The sequence below is a fragment of the Liolophura sinensis genome, chromosome 6 (genome assembly GCF_032854445.1).
Source record: "Liolophura sinensis isolate JHLJ2023 chromosome 6, CUHK_Ljap_v2, whole genome shotgun sequence".
Classification (NCBI taxonomy): domain Eukaryota; kingdom Metazoa; phylum Mollusca; class Polyplacophora; order Chitonida; family Chitonidae; genus Liolophura; species Liolophura sinensis.
In genome coordinates this window covers 2,812,714-2,833,057 of record NC_088300.1, presented here as the reverse complement: position 1 = coordinate 2,833,057, position 20,344 = coordinate 2,812,714, and the positions used below count along the sequence as shown (strand labels likewise).

The 20,344-nt window shown below is 40.6% G+C and overlaps 1 protein-coding gene across 2 annotated transcripts in view; it reads right to left on the bottom strand.

The window, feature by feature from the left end:
• The window catches only part of LOC135469192 (ubiquitin carboxyl-terminal hydrolase 34-like), a 58,003-nt gene that overhangs the window by 22,043 nt on the left and 15,616 nt on the right, over window positions 1-20,344 (bottom strand). The window contains exons 14-43 of one of the 2 annotated variants that reach the window (XM_064747736.1): window positions 19,771-20,019; window positions 19,324-19,512; window positions 18,358-18,486; window positions 17,823-17,960; window positions 17,459-17,551; window positions 16,965-17,051; window positions 16,141-16,314; window positions 15,736-15,812; window positions 15,479-15,522; window positions 15,053-15,177; window positions 13,604-13,759; window positions 12,882-12,995; window positions 12,218-12,394; window positions 11,717-11,900; window positions 9,449-9,612; window positions 8,849-8,914; window positions 8,177-8,323; window positions 7,697-7,753; window positions 7,361-7,438; window positions 7,021-7,115; window positions 6,652-6,821; window positions 6,119-6,296; window positions 5,844-5,922; window positions 5,572-5,625; window positions 5,125-5,250; window positions 4,765-4,829; window positions 3,886-4,015; window positions 3,375-3,440; window positions 732-812; window positions 18-100 (exon numbers count right to left, since the gene is read on the bottom strand). In XM_064747736.1, the coding sequence (XP_064603806.1) occupies window positions 18-100; window positions 732-812; window positions 3,375-3,440; window positions 3,886-4,015; window positions 4,765-4,829; window positions 5,125-5,250; window positions 5,572-5,625; window positions 5,844-5,922; window positions 6,119-6,296; window positions 6,652-6,821; window positions 7,021-7,115; window positions 7,361-7,438; window positions 7,697-7,753; window positions 8,177-8,323; window positions 8,849-8,914; window positions 9,449-9,612; window positions 11,717-11,900; window positions 12,218-12,394; window positions 12,882-12,995; window positions 13,604-13,759; window positions 15,053-15,177; window positions 15,479-15,522; window positions 15,736-15,812; window positions 16,141-16,314; window positions 16,965-17,051; window positions 17,459-17,551; window positions 17,823-17,960; window positions 18,358-18,486; window positions 19,324-19,512; window positions 19,771-20,019 (3,575 nt within the window). The remainder of the gene's footprint in view (window positions 1-17; window positions 101-731; window positions 813-3,374; window positions 3,441-3,885; window positions 4,016-4,764; window positions 4,830-5,124; window positions 5,251-5,571; window positions 5,626-5,843; window positions 5,923-6,118; window positions 6,297-6,651; window positions 6,822-7,020; window positions 7,116-7,360; window positions 7,439-7,696; window positions 7,754-8,176; window positions 8,324-8,848; window positions 8,915-9,448; window positions 9,613-11,716; window positions 11,901-12,217; window positions 12,395-12,881; window positions 12,996-13,603; window positions 13,760-15,052; window positions 15,178-15,478; window positions 15,523-15,735; window positions 15,813-16,140; window positions 16,315-16,964; window positions 17,052-17,458; window positions 17,552-17,822; window positions 17,961-18,357; window positions 18,487-19,323; window positions 19,513-19,770; window positions 20,020-20,344) is intronic. The other variant, XM_064747737.1, reaches the window with a different exon arrangement.

Below are 20,344 nucleotides of genomic sequence, written 5' to 3'. Positions count from 1 at the left end.
AATGAGAGTTGCCTTACCCTTCTATCATAGGCAGGAGATACAGCTCTACATGGGCTGGCTTGAGCTGCTTTATTACGTGGATCAGTAGTCGCTGAAACATCTGAAACAACAACAACAAACTTTGGATATATATACATAGTTATGTGTACTTACCATTTCACTTGATTATTTCCAGAAACATGCATCAGATCTTACAAGAAACCCTTCAATTGGAGAATGGTTTGTCCCATGTGAACCAGTACCAATGGAGTTTATTTCAAAGTTTGTTACAAATGCTAAGGTTTTATAAAATGTCCACAGCACATAATAACATTACTAATACTATTTTCAGTTGGAAAGAGTGATGGTGTACACTGATGTACTGGTAGTCATTATAATTCTCTAATCCCAATACACAATTTAAATGCTACAAACTTTAGAATATTCTTGGGCATTACCCTGTACTTAATCCTACAGTTGGGCATTTTCATCAACAATTTCTTTTTTAAAAATAAAATGTTTACGAATAATGAGTTTACTGGGTTTTTTTCAGGCTGATCAAATTTCACTGGAATTTATTTAACTGTTTGATTGGAGTTCAACACTGTACTTAAGAATGTTTCACTTATTATGGCTGGAGGAAACCAGAGCCCGAGGGAACCCATGACCATCCGCATGTTTCTGTCAGACCTTCCAACTTAAGTCCAGATAAAATTGAACTTGTACAGGTGAGATTGTATTAGCATGCTGACCTGTCTGACCACCTGGTTAGGACACTTGATGAGGATTTGTTGAGGCCACCAGTCATCCTCGGCCATATGGTCCAGGAACCACTGCAAACAGGACAAAGTATATGGCTTGGATCACAATGGCAATGCACGCTGCACAACAAATAGATGTGTACATAGAACAGGCCAAAAATAAACTTTTAAAAATTTCTGCAGAGCTATAAGAAAATGTTAATACCAGTTTTTACACTAAATAACTTCAAATCTTCACACAAGCAAGAATTATTTACATTATTGAATTATTAATCTTATATCCAGAAAACAATCATAAAGGACCCAAACCCCCTCTAGAGGAGATAGCTCTGCATGACTAAAACAAATAGACACCATTGCAAACTTTTAAGATTATCTAAGCATTATTTTCGTGTATTTTCTGCTTATTTCCGAAACAGAAGTTTCTTTCTCCATGCTTTTAAATGAGGACTGTATTGACATCCCAGAGTTCGTCATGTGACTGTATTGACATCACAGACTTCGTCATGTGACTGTATTGACATCCCAGAGTTCGTCATGTGACTGTACTGACATCCCAGAGTTCGTCATGTGACTGTATTGACATGCCAGAGTTCGTCATGTGACAGTACTGACATCCCAGAGTTCGTCATGTGACTGTATTGACATGCCAGAGTTCGTCATGTGACTGTACTGACATCCCAGAGTTCGTCATGTGACTGTATTGACATCCCAGAGTTCGTCATGTGACTAACTTGACATCCCAGAGTTCATCATGTGACTGTGCTGACATCCCAGAGTTCGTCATGTGACTGACTTGACATCACAGAGTTCGTCATGTGACAGTACTGACATCCCAGAGTTCGTCATGTGACTGTATTGACATCCCAGAGTTCGTCATTTGACTGTACTGACATCCCAGAGTTCGTCATGTGACTGTACTGGCATCCCAGAGTTCGTCATGTGACTGACTTGACATCCCAGAGTTCGTCATGTGACTGACTTGACATCCCAGAGTTCGTCATGTGACTGTATCGACATCCCAGAGTTTGTCATGTGACTGACTTGACATCCCAGAGTTTGTCATGTGACTGTACTGGCATCCCAGAGTTCGTCATGTGACTGACTTGACATCCCAGAGTTTGTCATGTAACTGACTTGACATCCCAGAGTTTGTCATGTGACTGACGACATCCCGGAGTTTGTCATGTGACTGACTTGACATCCCAGAGTTTGTCATGTGACTGTACTGACATCCCAGAGTTCGTCATGTGACTGTATTGACATCCCAGAGTTCGTCATGTGACTGACTTGACATCCCAGAGTTTGTCATGTGACTGACTTGACATCCCAGAGTTCGTCATGTGACTGACGACATCCTGGAGTTTGTCATGTGACTGTACTGACATCCCAGAGTTCGTCATGTGACTGACTTGACATCCCAGAGTTCGTCATGTGACTGTACTGACACCCCAGAGTTCGTCATGTGACTGACTTGACATCCCAGAGTTTGTCATGTGACTGACTTGACATCCCGGAGTTTGTCATGTGACTGACTTGACATCCCAGAGTTTGTTATGTGACTGTACTGACATCCCAGAGTTCGTCATGCGACTGTATTGACATCCCAGAGTTCATCATGTGACTGTATTGACATCACAGAGTTTGTCATGTGACTGTATTGACATCCCAGAGTTTGTCATGTGACTGTACTGACATCCCAGAGTTTGTCATGTGACTGACTTGACATCCCAGAGTTTGTCATGTGACTGACTTGACATCCCAGAGTTTGTCATGTGACTGACGACATCCTGGAGTTTGTCATGTGACTGTACTGACATCCCAGAGTTCGTCATGTGACTGACTTGACATCCCAGAGTTCGTCATGTGACTGACTTGACATCCCAGAGTTTGTCATGTGACTGACTTGACATCCCAGAGTTTGTCATGTGACTGACGACATCCCGGAGTTTGTCATGTGACTGACTTGACATCCCAGAGTTTGTCATGTGACTGTACTGACATCCCAGAGTTCGTCATGTGACTGTATTGACATCCCAGAGTTCGTCATGTGACTGACTTGACATCACAGAGTTTGTCATGTGACTGTATTGACATCCCAGAGTTCGTCATGTGACTGTACTGACATCCCAGAGTTTGTCATGTGACTGACTTGACATCCCAGAGTTTGTCATGTGACTGACGACATCCCGGAGTTTGTCATGTGACTGACTTGACATCCCAGAGTTTGTCATGTGACTGACTTGACATCCCAGAGATTGTCATGTGACTGACTTGACATCCCAGAGTTTGTCATGTGACTGTATTGACATCCTAGAGTATGTCATGTGACTGACTTGACATGCCAGAGTTCGTCATGTGACTGTACTGACATCCCAGAGTTCGTCATGTGACTGTATTGACATCACAGAGTTCGTCATGTGACTGACTTGACATCCCAGAGATTGTCATGTGACTGACTTGACATCCCGGAGTTTGTCATGTGACTGACTTGACATCCCAGAGTTTGTCATGTGAGCTGTACATATACATCTTCCCCCCCCTCCCACCCACCCAACACACACACATTAGTGATAAAATGGTACCACATATTAAGGTGAGATACTCCAGTGTAAAAAATCAAATAAGACTTACCTCACAGGCTCCAGGACAGGAGTTGAACTGTTTTGTTAGAAGTTCTATCCACTGAAGCATGGTGGGCTGAAAGACATATATTATTTTGTAGAAGTGAATTACTTCATAGTTTGCTTTGTGGTTGTACACACTTCGGAATATCTTTATACATCAAGTTTCACATCTAAATGGCTATCACTGATTATCAAATTGTGTTTACAAACATATTTTGACAGATTTACTGTCTGAACTTTGTAACCTATAAACAAAAACCCGCAGTTTCATTCTAAATCTAAAGTTATGTGATTTTGGGACTGAAATTTGTCCATGTAATTGTCAATAATTGTGAGAGATCTACTTATATTACAAAAGGGTTTTGAAGTCTGTTTGGATGGTACGATGATGTCCTTCTGGAAACACACTCCTAAACCCAGTATTTATTTATTGATTGGTGTTTTAGGCCTTACACAAATTAAACACAATATGTTTCAATCATTAAGACTTGACACAACACCACAAGTATGGGGTTCACCTTTTCTTTGGCATGGATGAGAGTCTCCAGGACAAATGAGGTGCTGAGTTGAGAGGCCATCAGCGAGATCTGCTGGTAGTCATCTTTGGGTAATGTCGGAGGAATGTATCCACAGATATTTAACATGAACCTGAAAATTACAAAAGAAAATAGTATGCATCAGGAAAATGGATTTGTAAGAATGTCAAGTTATCTGACACATTTTGCCACATATCCCAAATGACCTAAAGTTTCATCCATGACTAAGTTGCTCCATTTGTCCATGCTCCATTTGTCCATGCTCCATTTGTCCATGCTCCATTTGTCCATGCTCCAATTGTCCATGCTCCATTTGTCCAGATTCTGGGAGTTCTATTGATTTTAGACAGGTACTTTGAGAGGTGTTTGGGAGGTAGAATGATATCTTACTGGGAAAATGTAAATGTTAGCACCAGAGGTAATATCTCAAGACATTTATTTGGCTCCAAAAATGTTCTTTTGTGGTTGATTTTTTAGGTCATTTATGATAGTTAATACTTGTACTGTAGTCATACAAAAAGTGCTGCAGAACCATCATGGAACCCTAGTTTTGCTGACTAAACAAATGTACTAGAACCTGTTGCAAATTACACAGAAGGAAAAGCATGTTAACTTATCTTCTGTGCAGGATATTCTGGATTCTACATACACATGTATGGATCATAACAATATGCTTGGTCTATTTGGCAAAGCAAAGAGAATTTGTACTTGTATCTGTTGTTAGAGGAAAGTGTCTAGTCCAAGTTGGTTTGCTCAAATCAAGACTGCAAAATGACCAGTCTTCAAGTTCTGTTCCCAGAAAAGTACTGTTGCAGAAAAGCCTTGTACTGGTCATTACTAGCCAACCTACATCAAACTTACGCAAAGTAGGTGTGTTCAAATATATTCTTGTCTTGAAGAAACTGCATGTTATCTTGCCAGATCCACTGCAAAACAAAGTTAAAGACACAAAGATATATACCATATCTATAAAGGTCCACATACCTGAAAGCAACAACACATGTTAACATTTTTATCCAAGATCTACATGCCTACAAAAGTGAAAGATGTTGCACTTTCACTGGAAACAATAAATTATAATCTTGGCCAAACTTTACAGGATCAAATTCTTATCATAATGTAAGAAAAAGAGACAAACGATGACCTGGATTATATTTAAATTTGTCTCTCATACCAGACGAAAAGGTTATTCAGTGTCACAGCAGCACAAGTACAACTCACATCTGCCAATTCCTTGCTGAGCTCAAAGCAGAACTTGTGAACAGGTTTGGACTCTTCTTTCTCCACCTCCTTCTCTCTGGCACCAGACGGGATGCGTTCGTAGAACAACATGTAAGCACTATTGGTCTGCTCAAAGAAAAATTATTGGATAACATATCCAAGTGTTATTTGGAAGCTGGCATTTGTAAACAACATTTTGCTTATTAAACTTCTCGACTTAGAATTACTGTTCAGACACATGCACAAGAACACAAATATTTATCCTAGTGCATACAATACCATGTTCTAATTAATTTACAAAGAATTAACGTGAATGTTGGAGAAGCATTCACCGCATTGAAGCTTTAATAAAGACAAAACTAGGCAATGACTTTAAATGTGTAACCCATATTTTATTTGATAAATTAACCCTACAAACAAACATCCACAGTTTGTAAACAAATCTACCTTTTCAAAAGAGAAATCCATAAACTTGTCTGTCACAGAATCATATGTTTTACTCTGAAAACAAGAATATTACAGTTAGATCATTTATTTATTCATCTGATGGGCAGCATTTCACTGACAGATTATTCATGTGTTGGTATTTTATATGATCATTTAATGCTGGTAAAACTGAACTTTTAGCCATGCAACAATATGTTTAATTTTAAATCAAGCCACATTATTAGAAAACAAAAATACAGAAAATATCTTGTTAGGAAAGAAAGAGAACCTACGGTCATTTCTCCACCGAAGCATTCTGAGGCAATCTGGTTGGAATCAAATGGTTTCACCTCGGCATCATTGAACAGATACCTGTCAAAGTAAACCAGGAATTTAACATGATGTGCACACCTAGGCAACAAAATATTCACAGATTAAAGAAGTGATTTTATCTCGTGTCTTACAAAAGACAATATAGGTTTGAAATTTGATAGATCTGAAGTGTTCATCTAAAATCAGTCCTCAAAACCAACAAACAATTGTATGTACATGAATGGCAACTTCTTACCATTTATCCAGGCCATTTTCTGCTCTATTGATGCGATCCCGTATAAAGCTGTAGTAATGTCCACCATCTGCCGTGCCTGTGTGAACTGTGACCCCGATGAGCTCGTACTCTGAGCTGTCATCCTGCTCAGTCTCATAATCCTCTAGTCCCGCCAGGCTCGAGTCATCATCATCGTTGTCTACAGGAACAAAACAGGCCATGTATTGGTTGGCTTGATGATGTGTACATGTTTACAGGTCTGTTGTTCAGAACTTTATGACCAGCAAGTATACCCTACTCTCTTGACCCATTCAAAGTTGGGAAGCCTGTAACTTATAATTTCATCTTAGTGTTTCCTTGTTGTGCAGTGTATGTGCCAAAACAACGATGAGAAAACTGACACCATTCTCTTACAGGTTTGAAGTTACAATATATTCCCACTTGACAACTGTGTTTAATTTTTAAGCTTCTGAATTCCAAATGCACCCATTTTCCAACATGCAGTGTGGTACATGTTCTTGCATGGAGAATGAATCCCGAGAAAAAGGGCTAACCTTTGAGCTTATCTGGTCCCATAAGATGACTCTCCAGGTACTGGGACATGTCCAGTCTCAGAGGGAAGGAGAAGTGAGTGTTGACCTTCTCCTTCATCATGGTTACCATGTTAAATGTGTAACGCATTGTATTGAAACACAGGATTTTGGGCAGCTTTTTGAAACATGCCCTGCAAGAAAATTTTAACAACATTAGCATTCATGAACAGACAGTTTTAGATACAGGGGTAAGATGGCAGGAATTGTTTTTGATTAAATGATATCAGAGAAAGGAAATACACATTGTTGCGTAAATCTATGTTCTTAAGGATTTTATGAAGATCAACACTGATAACCCACTGATGTGGAGAAAACGAGAATGGTTCTCACCGCTTTTCAGCACGGACTTTTTTCTGGCACTTGGAGCAGGTGTACATGTTATCTCCTTCCAACATGTCCTTCACAGTCACCTCATCCAGAGATTCCTGAGAGACATGAAATATTCATGTAGACATCAATCAAGTTTTCATTCATATCAGGCCATGTCACAAATACCTCAGTTACTACTAATGAAAGCCCTTTATATCAGGTTGGCATTGAAACTTATTAAAAAATATCTGCAAATAAAAAATATCTTTAAGGAAAGAGCAGTAGTCTCATACAACAACAGCCATGTTGTAAAAAATAGGCTTACTAGGTCTAACGGTTCATGGAAAAGGCAGAAACTTACATAGAGATTTTTCATATCTGTGACCTGACAACGGACGGTGTAAAACTCCTCCAGGGTGCGACTCACATGGGGGCAATCCTGTCAAATATACAGGTGATTCAATGATTCATTTATCTAAAGTTAGTAACCTAGGTCAACAGGTGAAGACACTTGCCTCTACATGCAGAAACTGAGAGTTACTAGTTAAAGCTTCTCAAACTTAAATAAGTGTAAAATTGATCCACTACCTGTACTTGAACAGATCAATATGCTCACTGACACTCAAGGATTCAACTGTTACACACAGGTATTCATCCAAACAGTTACACTGATTTAAACAAGAAATATAACACTCACCAACGACACAACATTGTTTGTAAGTATGCCTCCAAACTGACTCTTGACCAACTTCTTCTGAAAAGAGATGTGACCTTGTATTTAGAGAGCAGTACAGTACAATGTTAATAGTCTTTGTCGGCTCGGATGAATCTACAGAAGACAACAGGCCACAAGCAGGAAACGGACAGGTCATGTTTACAAATTTAAAAACTGGCATTAACATATTTACAAGATTTTCTCTGTATAAACCACAATTAACATATGTCCACGATACATTAATATTTCCTTTCCGGCCAATTTATTCAACAAATGCAACATTTCTTTATTCACTGATTTCTTGCATGTTTTTCAATTCACAGCCTGTCTGCATATGAGCTCTGAAGATAACACCGTGTTTAACTGCAAATAAAACTACAAGTTAGCTGAACATCTGGTATGCCCCTCGGCTTATCTAGCCACACCAGGATAAAGTCAGTGTGTATGAAAGTTGTTACAAACCAGTTCCTGTGACATCTCCTCCAGCTTACTGATCAGGTCAGTGAAGAACTCTGTCATGTCCTTCTGCTCCCCCGTATTCAGCGGCTGTTTGTCCATCGTGTATGCCTTACAGAAACTCTTTGGATTGTACGCCTTTCTTTCACTCTCCTACAAAGATGGAAATGACAGAATGAATGAGATCAAAGAATTTATTTATTATTCATCTGACTATTTTTGTTTATCCTGTAGACTATTTCACTTATACGACACTGGCCAGCACTAAGGTGGGAGAAAACTGGGCTCTGGAAAACCCGCCATGATCTGCACGCCGCTGGTGCACCTTCCCATGAACAACCAGAGAGGAAGATAGCATGCGCTGGGCAGTTCAAAGGAGACATGCTTTTTAAATCAATGATGCATTCGTTTCTGCCACCTCTGATAATGGCTTACTGCTATATTGAGGAACTTCTCACTTATACAATGACGGTCCCATTTATGGATGGAGGAAACTTTGCAGTACCCAGAGGAAACTTGGCAGTACCCAGAGGAAAGCACCACCCTTTGATGCGCTCAAAGTACAAGTAGCACGACCTGGATTTGAACACATGGCTTCATGAATCAAATTTTTAGCTCATAATCCTGCTTTTTACATTTTTTTGAGGATAGAGTATAGTTGAGAATACTGCAGCTCACCATCAAATAGGCAAACATTTTCTGGAGTTCAACAAGAGTTCCTTCATGCTTCATGTGATCAGAACACTGTTAAAGAAAAATTAAACACAACTATTTAATACAAAAACACATAAAACTACCACTTTGCCTTCCTTAGTGAAGTCACATAAACACATCAGCCTCACTCACTAAAAAGGTGGCTTTTAGCGTGATGCTTAATGTTAATCAGCCTGACCTTTCTGGCCTTGGTTTAAATATGTATCATAAATGTGCCTCTACCTTTTATACAAAACTGGAAAAGGCCATTTATTATAGATGACTATTATCTAACACTAGGCCAAAGTAATAGACCCAAGAAATCTAATCAACCAACTTGCACCACATACATAAGGTCAGACTTTTGCATTTGAAACGCAAAATAAAGCCACATGGTGCTGCTTGACTTTTAATAATAGTATTTTGTTTTGTGGGCAGTGGTTTTGTGGGCAGTGGCTAATTTTAGCTCTTTTCTGCATGCTGAAAATTTGTTCACATTCCCAGAAGTGTACTATTTGACCACGCAAGGCAACACTGTAAATTTCTGTATTTCATAAAAATGACAACACGCAGCAGATTATTTACCTTTGCCTGTAACACTGACTGCCTGGCCTGAGGTATCATGTACAGGTGCTGCATACAGGTTGCCATGTAACATGTAGCTCCCAAGTTTGTCAGCCCCACGTAGCCACACTTAGAGCGGCCGTCCTCATGAGGCCAGTAGTCCCACGGGTAGGGTGCATGCACATCTTAAGACAAGAACAAATACAAAATCACTTTGTTTATGTCCAAAGAACAATTCCATCAAATCACTAAGGTAATACACAAAATGCTGTACACAGTACTTCACAATATTTCATTCCAGAAAACTCAGACAACAGCATAATGTTTCTTTAATATGGTGCTTTACCCAGGTGACGTCTGGCATATGAATGAGATATCCAGGTGAGGTCTAGCATACAAATGAGATATCCAGGTGACGTCTAGCATACGAATGAGATATCCAGGTGAGGTCTAGCATACGAATGAGATATCCAGGTGACGTCTAGCATACGAATGAGATATCCAGGTGAGGTCTAGCATACGAATGAGATATCCAGGTGAGGTCTAGCATATGAATGAGATATCCAGGTGACGTCTAGCATACGAATGAGATATCCAGGTGAGGTCTAGCATACAAATGAGATATCCAGGTGAGGTCTGGCATATGAATGAGATATCCAGGTCAGGTCTAGCATACAAATGAGATATCCAGGTGAGGTCTGGCATATGAATGAGATATCCAGGTGAGGTCTAGCATACAAATGAGATATCCAGGTGAGGTCTGGCATATGAATGAGATATCTAGGTGAGGTCTAGCATACGAATGAGATATCAGGTGACGTCTAGCATACGAATGAGATATCCAGGTGAGGTCTAGCATATGAATGAGATATCCAGGTGACGTCTAGCATACGAATGAGATATCCAGGTGAGGTCTAGCATACGAATGAGATATCCAGGTGAGGTCTAGCATATGAATGAGATATCCAGGTGAGGTCTAGCATATGAATGAGATATCCAGGTGAGGTCTAGCATACAAATGAGATATCCAGGTGATGTCTAGCATATGAATGAGATATCCAGGTGATGTCTAGCATATGAATGAGATATCCAGGTGACGTCTAGCATATGAATGAGATATCCAGGTGAGGTCTAGCATATGAATGAGATATCCAGGTGACGTCTGGCATATGAATGAGATATCCAGGTGATGTCTAGCATATGAATGAGATATCCAGGTGACGTCTAGCATATGAATGAGATATCCAGGTGAGGTCTAGCATATGAATGAGATATCCAGGTGACGTCTGGCATATGAATGAGATATCCAGGTGAGGTCTAGCATATGAATGAGATATCCAGGTGACGTCTAGCATATGAATGAGATATCCAGGTGATGTGTAGCATATGAATGAGATATCCAGGTGAGATCTAGCATATGAATGAGATATCCAGGTGACGTCTGGCATATGAATGAGATATCCAGGTGACGTCTGGCATACGAATGATTTTTTTTTTTTTTTTTTTTGATTATTGTTTTACGCCGTACTCAAGAATATTTCACTTATACGACGGCGGCCAGCATTATGGTGGGTGGAAACCGGGCACAGCCCGGGGGAAACCCACGACCATCCGCAGGTTGCTGTCAGAACTTCTCACGTACGGCCGGAGAGGAAGCCAGCATCAGCTGGACTTGAACTCACAGCGACCGCATTGGTGAGAGACTCCTGGGTCATTACGCTGCGCTAGCGCTTTAACCGACTGAGCCACGGAGGCCCCGGCATACGAATGAGATATCCCGGTTAGGTCTGGCATACGAATGAGATATCCAGGTGACGTCTGGCATATGAATGAGATATCCAGGTGAGGTCTAGCATAGGAATAAGATATCCAGGTGAGGTCTGGCATATGAATGAGATATCCAGGTGAGGTCTAGCATAGGAATAAGATATCCAGGTGAGGTCTGGCATATGAATGAGATATCCAGGTGAGGTCTAGCATAGGAATAAGATATCCAGGTGAGGTCTGGCATATGAATGAGATATCCAGGTGAGGTCTGGCATACGAATGAGATATCCCGGTGAGATCTGGCATATGAATGAGATACCAGTGCATTGCAAATTTCATCAAATAGGAGGTAAAACAAAAACTTTCCAAACAAAAAGTCACTAAACTATGTGGTGCTACATGTAAGTATCACTGGCAAATATCCCACAGACATTTAGTAAGTTAATATCTGAACAGCATACATTAACTCCTTACTTTATTTTCTATCCGTTTGCTTCCCTCACTAAATCAAAGTGTACAAACCTTTGGTATGTTGTCTCAGAAGTTTGGCATGCAGCAGTGTGTAATTCTCCACACTCCCCTTGACCATCTCCACCAACAGGTCATATGCAGCAGATCTAGATGTTTGACTCTTGCACTTTGGTAAATACCGCTTGCTTGGAGAAGCCAAATCAAACAATGCCCAGAACAGTTGCTGGAGGAATTCCTAAACAAACAATCATACATTGGGGTGTTACATTTCTGACAACCTATATTAGTTAACAGGTTTTCGTGTTGCAAGAACTTGTAATGTTTATGACAGGACGTCTTTAAATACGCTAGAGGTAATGTATTCATTAATTTGTCCGAATAGGGTGTTGGATATATGTTGATAAATGTGTTTTAACATGAGCTTTATGTGCCTTGTGCCTTGTGCCTTGTGCTTTGTGCCTTGTGCTTTGCTTAAGCTCTTGTAGATCTTGGCTTTAGTGTAATAAAACTTCCTCCACCAAACATCAGAAATGAGATGACTAGCTTTCTCACCTGTCCCTCAGTGGAGGTTTTGAACTCTGGGTTATGTTTCATGACTCCAGTGCAGAGGTTGAGGAGGCCAATGAGCCCATCATCTTCCTCATAACCATGACGAGTCTCGTAGTATGGCCGCTGGATAATGTGATCTGCCAGGGACTTGGCCAAATCATTCATATCCACTGGACTCTCCTGAAAGTATGCACACGTAGAGCCAATGACAGAGCTGGTTACGAAGTTTCTGTGTCCTTTACAGATATTTGAACAGGACATATTTACATCCTGTTACAATATTATCCAGAAAATCTGTAACTCAGATAAGTCATATCTAAAATGCTTCAGCGATACTGCAGTTAATTATCACAAATGATGCCAACAATATCTCAAGAAATATCTGCTGTTGTGTTGAAGACCAAAGACATTCATTAAGATCGGACATAGAATACAGCCCCTGGAATATTCTACATGTACATGTATAATCTCCATGATGGTCTAACCACTGAAAAGTGTGCGAGTTAGTCAAATTCATCTGGTGACTGAGTTTGCTCACAAAATGATCATGAGTGATGTTTTAAACCATACCAACAGCTCCATCAATATATTAATACATTTATTTTAACAGATGAATCCATGACTTCATGTTCACCGAACATGATATCTTCTCCCCAGAGGTACTCACAGATCCCTGCTCTGCATCCTCCTTGGAGACACTTTCCACAAACCTGGCTACCAGCCAGAAGTAATCTCTGCATCCAGGTCCATATGGCTCTTTCTCTTTGGGCGAGTCCAGTTGCTGAGAACAGAAAAAGCCACATACTCTAATATCAATATCAGGTCTAAAAAGCCAGATCTTGACTTGCATCATCAATACTCAAACTATAAATATGACCCGTTGGGTTTGTATTACCATATATGTACACTATAAGTAGTGCTGCTTCTTTTCAAGGGCTGAAGCCTATAACCTATGTTTTCCAGCACTTTCAAGGAAGAATCTGTACAAGCTTTCACTATAGTATAAACACAGTATATTTAACAACAAAAAATCCATTACTTTCAGGGATTTATCCAAGATATGTTCTAGGGCTTTCATTTTCAACAATCATAGACACAATAGTCTGAAATAAAAAAACATTCAACAAAATTCACGTCATTTCAAAGATTATGAGAACCATGGAAACCCTGTAATAGTGGGAACAGAGCTCTACATGTGAATGTCCTCTAGGACATTTAAACCCAACATACTATTTGTGAACTTAATTAAGTCTGAGTTTCCCTACCACTGGGTCTTCGCACTAGAACCAATATCAGGATAGAAAACAACCTTCTAAAACCTCTTGTTTATCAGAGCAATCCCGCCTCCTACCCCCACCCACATTTACTCTTCAGAGCTGTTAGCCTTACCTCAGTTCTCTGGGGCTTCAGAAGCAGGGCACTGGGCAGGAACTGTAGTAGACTGGCCAACACAGGCAACAGTAAGCTGTACCCAGACTTGTTGTCTCCAGTTCTTCCCAGGCACAGGCGGTACAGACCCATGCAAGCCTCACGACGTACGTACGGCTACAGGTGAGGAAAACAAGACAACAGAGATTAACTCACAGCAAGGAACAATAGACCTTCACATTTCCAGTTTTGTTCTTCAAGACCCAACATTCTGCAGTGTCATGGCGTCAGCAACATAAAGTTTGCTGTGACGCAATTCATATGTGATGACGCTACACCTGGTGATGTGATATTGTGCAAAACAATTCAATGTAATGAGTTATGACCGCAGGTGTGCATATTATTGGCATAGATTGATGGCGTCGAATACCAGATCTGCACAAAATATTATCACAGTAAGTATCCTACACACAAATTCATACAGCAGGTCACCCCAAATTTCTCGTCTAAATAACTTATTTAAGAAGTCAATCTTTACATCATAAACCGTTTATAATTACACTTCCACTTGTGACCTCATTAAATAAATGTTCCAGGTTAAAAGAAAGGATGTCAAAAAATGGATTGACCCAGACAGCAATAAAGACCTGCTTATTGCAGCTACCCCCTACCCCCAAACTGTGTAGACAAGAACCATGTTTACCTCTGGTGCCTCCAGTATCGGGACCAACCAGAGAGAGCAACTATGAGCTGCTTATCACAGCTAACCCCTACCCCCACAAACTGTGCAGGCAAGAAAAACACCATGTTTACCTCTGATGCCTCCAGTATCGGGACCAAGCAGACAGAGCAACTATGAGCTGCTTATCACAGCTAACCCCCACCCCCACAAACTGTGCAGACAAGAAAACACCATGTTTAACTCTGGTGCCTCCAGTATCAGGACCAACCAGAGAGAGCAACTATGAGCTGCTTATCACAGCTAACCCCCACCTCCGCAAACTGTACAGACAAGAAAACACCATGTTTACCTCTGATGCCTCCAGTATCAGGACCAAGCAGATAGAGCAACTATGAGCTGCTTATCACAGCTAACTCCCACCCCCGCACACTGTACAGACAAGAAAACACCATGTTTACCTCTGGTGCCTCCAGTATCGGGACCAAGCAGATAGAGCAACTATGAGCTGCTTATCACAGCTAACTCCCACCCCCGCACACTGAACAGACAAGAAAACACCATGTTTAACTCTGGTGCCTCCAGTATCGGGACCAAGCAGAGAGAACAACTATGAGCTGCTTATCACAGCTAACTCCCACCCCCGCAAACTGTACAGACAAGAAAACACCATGTTTACCTCTGGTGCCTCCAGTATCAGGACCAAGCAGAGAGAGCAACTACAGCTGTATAAGCTGCTTATTGCAGCTAAACAACCCAAAACTGTGCAGGCAAGAAAACACCATGTTTACCTCTGGTGCTTCCAGTATCAGCCTCATGAGCCAGGATGAGAAGTTAGGGGCGGAGCAGAGAGCTGTACGAGCTTCGGCACTCGAGTGAGCCCAGGACACCAGGAAGGACAGCGAGTAGTGGACCACTGAAACCAAACAATGGTCAAATAATCTTCTGGAATACTGGTAATTTAACACCAGGGTTTAAACAATCTAGCTTTATGCTACTTCTTTTCCAGGTAACAAGTCACAATGAAGACTGGCTTAATGTTTTATGAACTAGATAGTGATCAATACATACCTGAGAATTGCACTGGTGAGATTTCTGAAAAATTTGGATGACTACTTTTGAAATTATTCTTCTGCTACATCTAAAATATAATGTAACTCTGCTCATGAAGCATTTCACGTTTATTTGAAAAGGACACAGCTGAACATCAAACTCACCCTCCGCTCTTCCCCAGCTGCCAGCATGCAACTGGTTACTTTCACTGTAAAAATCAAGGAAACTTGGTAAGTTTTAAACAGGCTAATATTCACATACATTAAAATAATAGTGACACTGGCACTCCACCATTTAAACAACACTAAAATTGTTGACAAAGCAGTAGAAGTAAAAAACAGTTTAACTGATAATCCATTACTGAACATTCCTGGCTCATGTGACACCATTCAGGTTAACTATGCCCTGATCAGCTTCTCACCTAGGCACTGCAGCATCATATAAAATCTGCATGAGGATTTTTAGAACCTTGTCAACATTCATCATGGACAGGATAGTCTGAAATGGAGAAAGCTGACATCATTAGAATCGCAGAAACATCTACAAAACCTCCAATAAAAAGCCTAGTTAGTCTTCAGTACCTTCAAATACATGAAAATACAATTCACTAGCAATGACTAGTTTAATATAATTATCATCTGTACAACAGTGATGTTTTTCTTCTGCCAGAAGTAATAACTTCTGAGGATGCTCAGCCCTTTACGTATGAAACCACATTTCACCAGGATTTGAAGGTCACTTAACTTATGAAGTTGTGAAACACAGAACTGGCTTTACAACTAATGTTAAGACGGCTGAAAAAGTAGAACACCTCTCAACCCCTCACCTGTGTCAGACGAGGAATGACAATCTTCTCCAGTGAGCTTTTCTTACTCTTCATCTTTTTTCTTGGACTTTCACAGGTCTCAAACACATCATCGTGTCCTGCCTCCACATCTGATTGCTCCACGGCAAACTGACTGATCAGACGCAGCAAGTACGCCAAACACTCCTGGTTCCACTGGAAACACACATCAAGCCAGTGCTTTAAAGATGGGTACACACTCCAAAACAAGTCATTAAAATTTGGTGGCTTTGACTTTACAAAAATTTAGCTGCATCTGAAAATTCACTATTGTCAGCTTATACACCAGTAGATCCACAAATGATAAACCAACTAAAAGGTCATGCTGTAAATCACAATTAACACATTGTCTTCTAATTCAGATAAAAATTTCTGTTAGAATTCATTCATCTTACAAAAATACTTGTGTACAGAACTTGTGTAAACATTAAAACTAATGTTCTAACCTAAATCCACAATAGCTTCTCTGTGTTTATTGCCTAATTATGGTTCTAACATCAACTTATGAGGGATTTCGTGGATGCCATGCTCCTATTTCAGACTCTCCTTGAAATCTGACACTTCAAGAAAAATATCTATCTCCCAAAAATTTCTTTTGCAAAGTCGAAATTGAGTTCTGTGATACTGAGATAAATTTCAGAACTGTGGAAACAGTGATGTCGTCACTCAATGGCCAAGTTTTATACACAGTCAATGGGAAGCTTTCGCGCTTAAACTCTACAGGGCTTGAATGGTTCTTGTACTACTTAATACCATTTTCTTTACAGAGCTTCAAAAAACTTAAACATGAAAACATAGAAACTAACCTGATTCCAGAATTCTCCCTCCTTTGACTGAAGACTTCCAGATACAAAAATGTGAAACATGTGACTAAGACCTCCTTTGGCAATAAACTGAAATGGCAAAGTTGTGACAGGTAATGATTTAAAAAACAGTCACTACTGACAACAAACATACTTGCAGTACAGTTCCACTACATTATGCATCACCAGTCATCTAGTACGCTGCTGAAATTTTAGAAATAAAAAATTATATTTAAGATCTGACCAAACTAAATACTGACCTGCTAAGCTGTCCCGACTGGAATATTACAAGATCATTGTCACAGAACATTTGTCAAATATTGTGTCAAAGGATACAATACAATTGCTAACCACCAGACAGGTCCTACAGGCTTCACAGTGAAATTTTCTGATTTCATCTTAATTAGGTAATTAGTCTAAGATCTGAGAGAAATGTTATGTCTCAGAGAAACTACCCCTGATCGTCTCTGAGTCACAATAGCAAGGCAGACCATCACCTGTTTACTCCAGAGCTCCTCGGGGGCATCTCCTGTATCCACAGACATCTCCGAGTCTGTACTGATCAGTGCGTCTCCAGCACCTGACCGTAACTGTAGAATTACACATGGCACACATGTATCCACAAATAACTGATATTCACAAAGTTTATAAGATACAGATTTACAAACGCAGCTAAAATTACTATGTTCAGATCATATTGCCTTTTCCATAACAAAGATAAACCCTTTCACATTTTATGGTCTGCCAAGGATGTAATATCTTCACATTACCTGTCCTGGTTGTTAGATACCTGAACAAACAACAGTTAATTTACGAGTGTTTCAGCCCGAGATAATGGGATGTGGATGTGAAGGATCTTACGAGAGAGCGCCTCCTATGTTTAGGACTTCTGGACAAGGCCTCCACAATCTGTAGTGAGTACATCAGTCTGTGTGGACTGTGAGGGTCCAGAAGGCGGGACCAGTTCACTGGTGTGGCGTTGTCACCAGATGCTGGGGGCTGGAAAGGGAGGGAAACAATATGTCAGGTTGCAGACAGTTAAATAGGTCTTATTGTATGCTGAAGTACTTCTTGTAAATTTTACTCTTAAACTGTTAAGCCCTGGCACTTCTACAGTTCCATGGTAGTATTATGTGATGTATCTGATTTGTAAGTCATGTGACGTTTTACAAATTTTGGGGAGAAGTTGACACCTCTTACTTTTACTCAGGAACTCTTTACACAACCATAGTACAGTTGGGTCTTAACAAAACAAAATTTTGAAATTCTAAGGCTTGAAGAGCTACAGGTGGCAATCAATATTTTTGGCTTTGTTTACACCTGTGAAAGGTATGGATAAAGATAAGAATACAGGTATAGCAAAAAGAATCATTGTGAGCTACGTTAAGGTAGTTACCTCCTGGTTGAGGATGCTCTTGAGGCCTTCATGTATGCTGACACTGGTGGGCAGTAACATAAGCAGCTCCCAGACCTTACGGGACAACACTCGTGCCTTGGTCTGTACACTGTACAAGTCCTGACTCTCCTGTAACAAAATAACATTATCTAACACAGACTGGACTTCGTGTATGCTGACACTGGTGGGCAGTAACATAAGCAGCTCCCAGACCTTACGGGACAACACTCGTGCCTTGGTCTGCACACTGTACAAGTCCTGACTCTCCTGTAACAAAATAACGTTATCTTAACGCAGACTGGACTTCGTGTATGCTGACGCTGGTGGGCAGTAACATAAGCAGCTCCCAGACCTTACGGGACAACACTCGTGCCTTGGTCTGCACACTGTACAAGTCCTGACTCTCCTGTAACAAAATAACGTTATCTTAACGCAGACTGGACTTCGTGTATGCTGACACTGGTGGGCAGTAACATAAGCAGCTCCCCGACCTTACGGGACAACACTCGTGCCTTGGTCTGCACACTGTACAAGTCCTGACTCTCCTGTAACAAAATAACATTATTTTAACACAGACTGGACTTCGTGTATGCTGACACTGGTGGGTACTTCCCACTTCATATGTAAAGGTGGAGATAGATCTCTTGTTTCACTCTTCCAAGCAAACTAAGAGCTGTCCTTGTTTTACCAGTCAATGTGCTCTCAATATATCAGTTACCACGTGGCCATTTTAAACCCAGGAAACTAGAGGCAAAAACATAATTACGACAAACTCCAGGATGTGGGTTGCTTCACGTCCTGCATGTCAGTCCTGAAAGCCATACCCCTGTGACTATATGCTGTTACAGTGCCAAACAGTTCTCACAGACCGTCCTTAACCATATGTCTACATTATTTCATTAGCCAAATTGTAAATTTTACACACTTTAAGATCTAAACTTTTACCAAGTGAGTGAGAAGGTATACCATGATTTTCTCTGAAAATTGAAGATTGCTCAGGTCTTCCATCAGCGTCAACAGTTGCTCAAAGTGAGGCTCCTGAAGTAGGAGCATCATGGGAAGTTTATCACGATCAGGGGGAGGTAAGAAGGAAGAGGGAATGGTCCCGTCCATTTTCCTTGGAGGCCTGCTAGCACCAACAGACACCAGTACTAACTGAAACATAAAACACGCAGTTCAGTCAAACTCAATGGAAATTAGATTGCGAAAAGTTTCCTCGCATGTGGTTGCATAATCGTTACATGAACCATAATTCAATGGTTAAGTTAGACAAGAAAGGCTTATCTTTCAATTAGGTACAAAAAGAACCACAGAAACAATAAAAAAATTTATTCCTGTACAGGATGAAAAAAGAATTCTCCCTACACAGGAGCAAAATCTGAAATTGGTGTACATAACAGTATTTTATCTAACCTGCATATCTTTAAACTGCATTTCTCCAAGAGTCTTCTCATCCATGTCAACAGTCAACTCCTGGCCTTGTGTGATCATTCTGATTGGTCCATCCCCCAGCATGGCGCCCAGAATTGGGGAGAGCATTGAGCCGGAGTGACTTGCAGCCTGGCGCTGCTGTTGTTGTTGTATCTGTAAGGCTTCCCACCAGCGCGCGACTTCTGCTCTGAGCTCAGTGATCAGATCTGACGCATACATTTCCAATGTACTCTGGCAAAGCAAATGGAATGGAATGGAGTGAAAATCAACCACAAGCCAATCATGTTTCAACTCCAGCTGAGTGATAATCGTAAAGTTATACACAGCAATCCATTCATCAATCAGACTGTAAGTATCCTTTGAGATGAACTAGATTTTCTGTAAACTGCATACAAGTACAGCGCAAAGCTTTGAAAGGGCCAAAACGCCTGTAATTCTTCAACCTTTTTCACATGTTTGCAAGGTGTTTATTCAAGCATATTCTGAAGGCATTTTTCTGTGTTGACTGATAAAATTATACTTTTTGTGAAGCCCTGAAACTGGCCAATCCAACCAA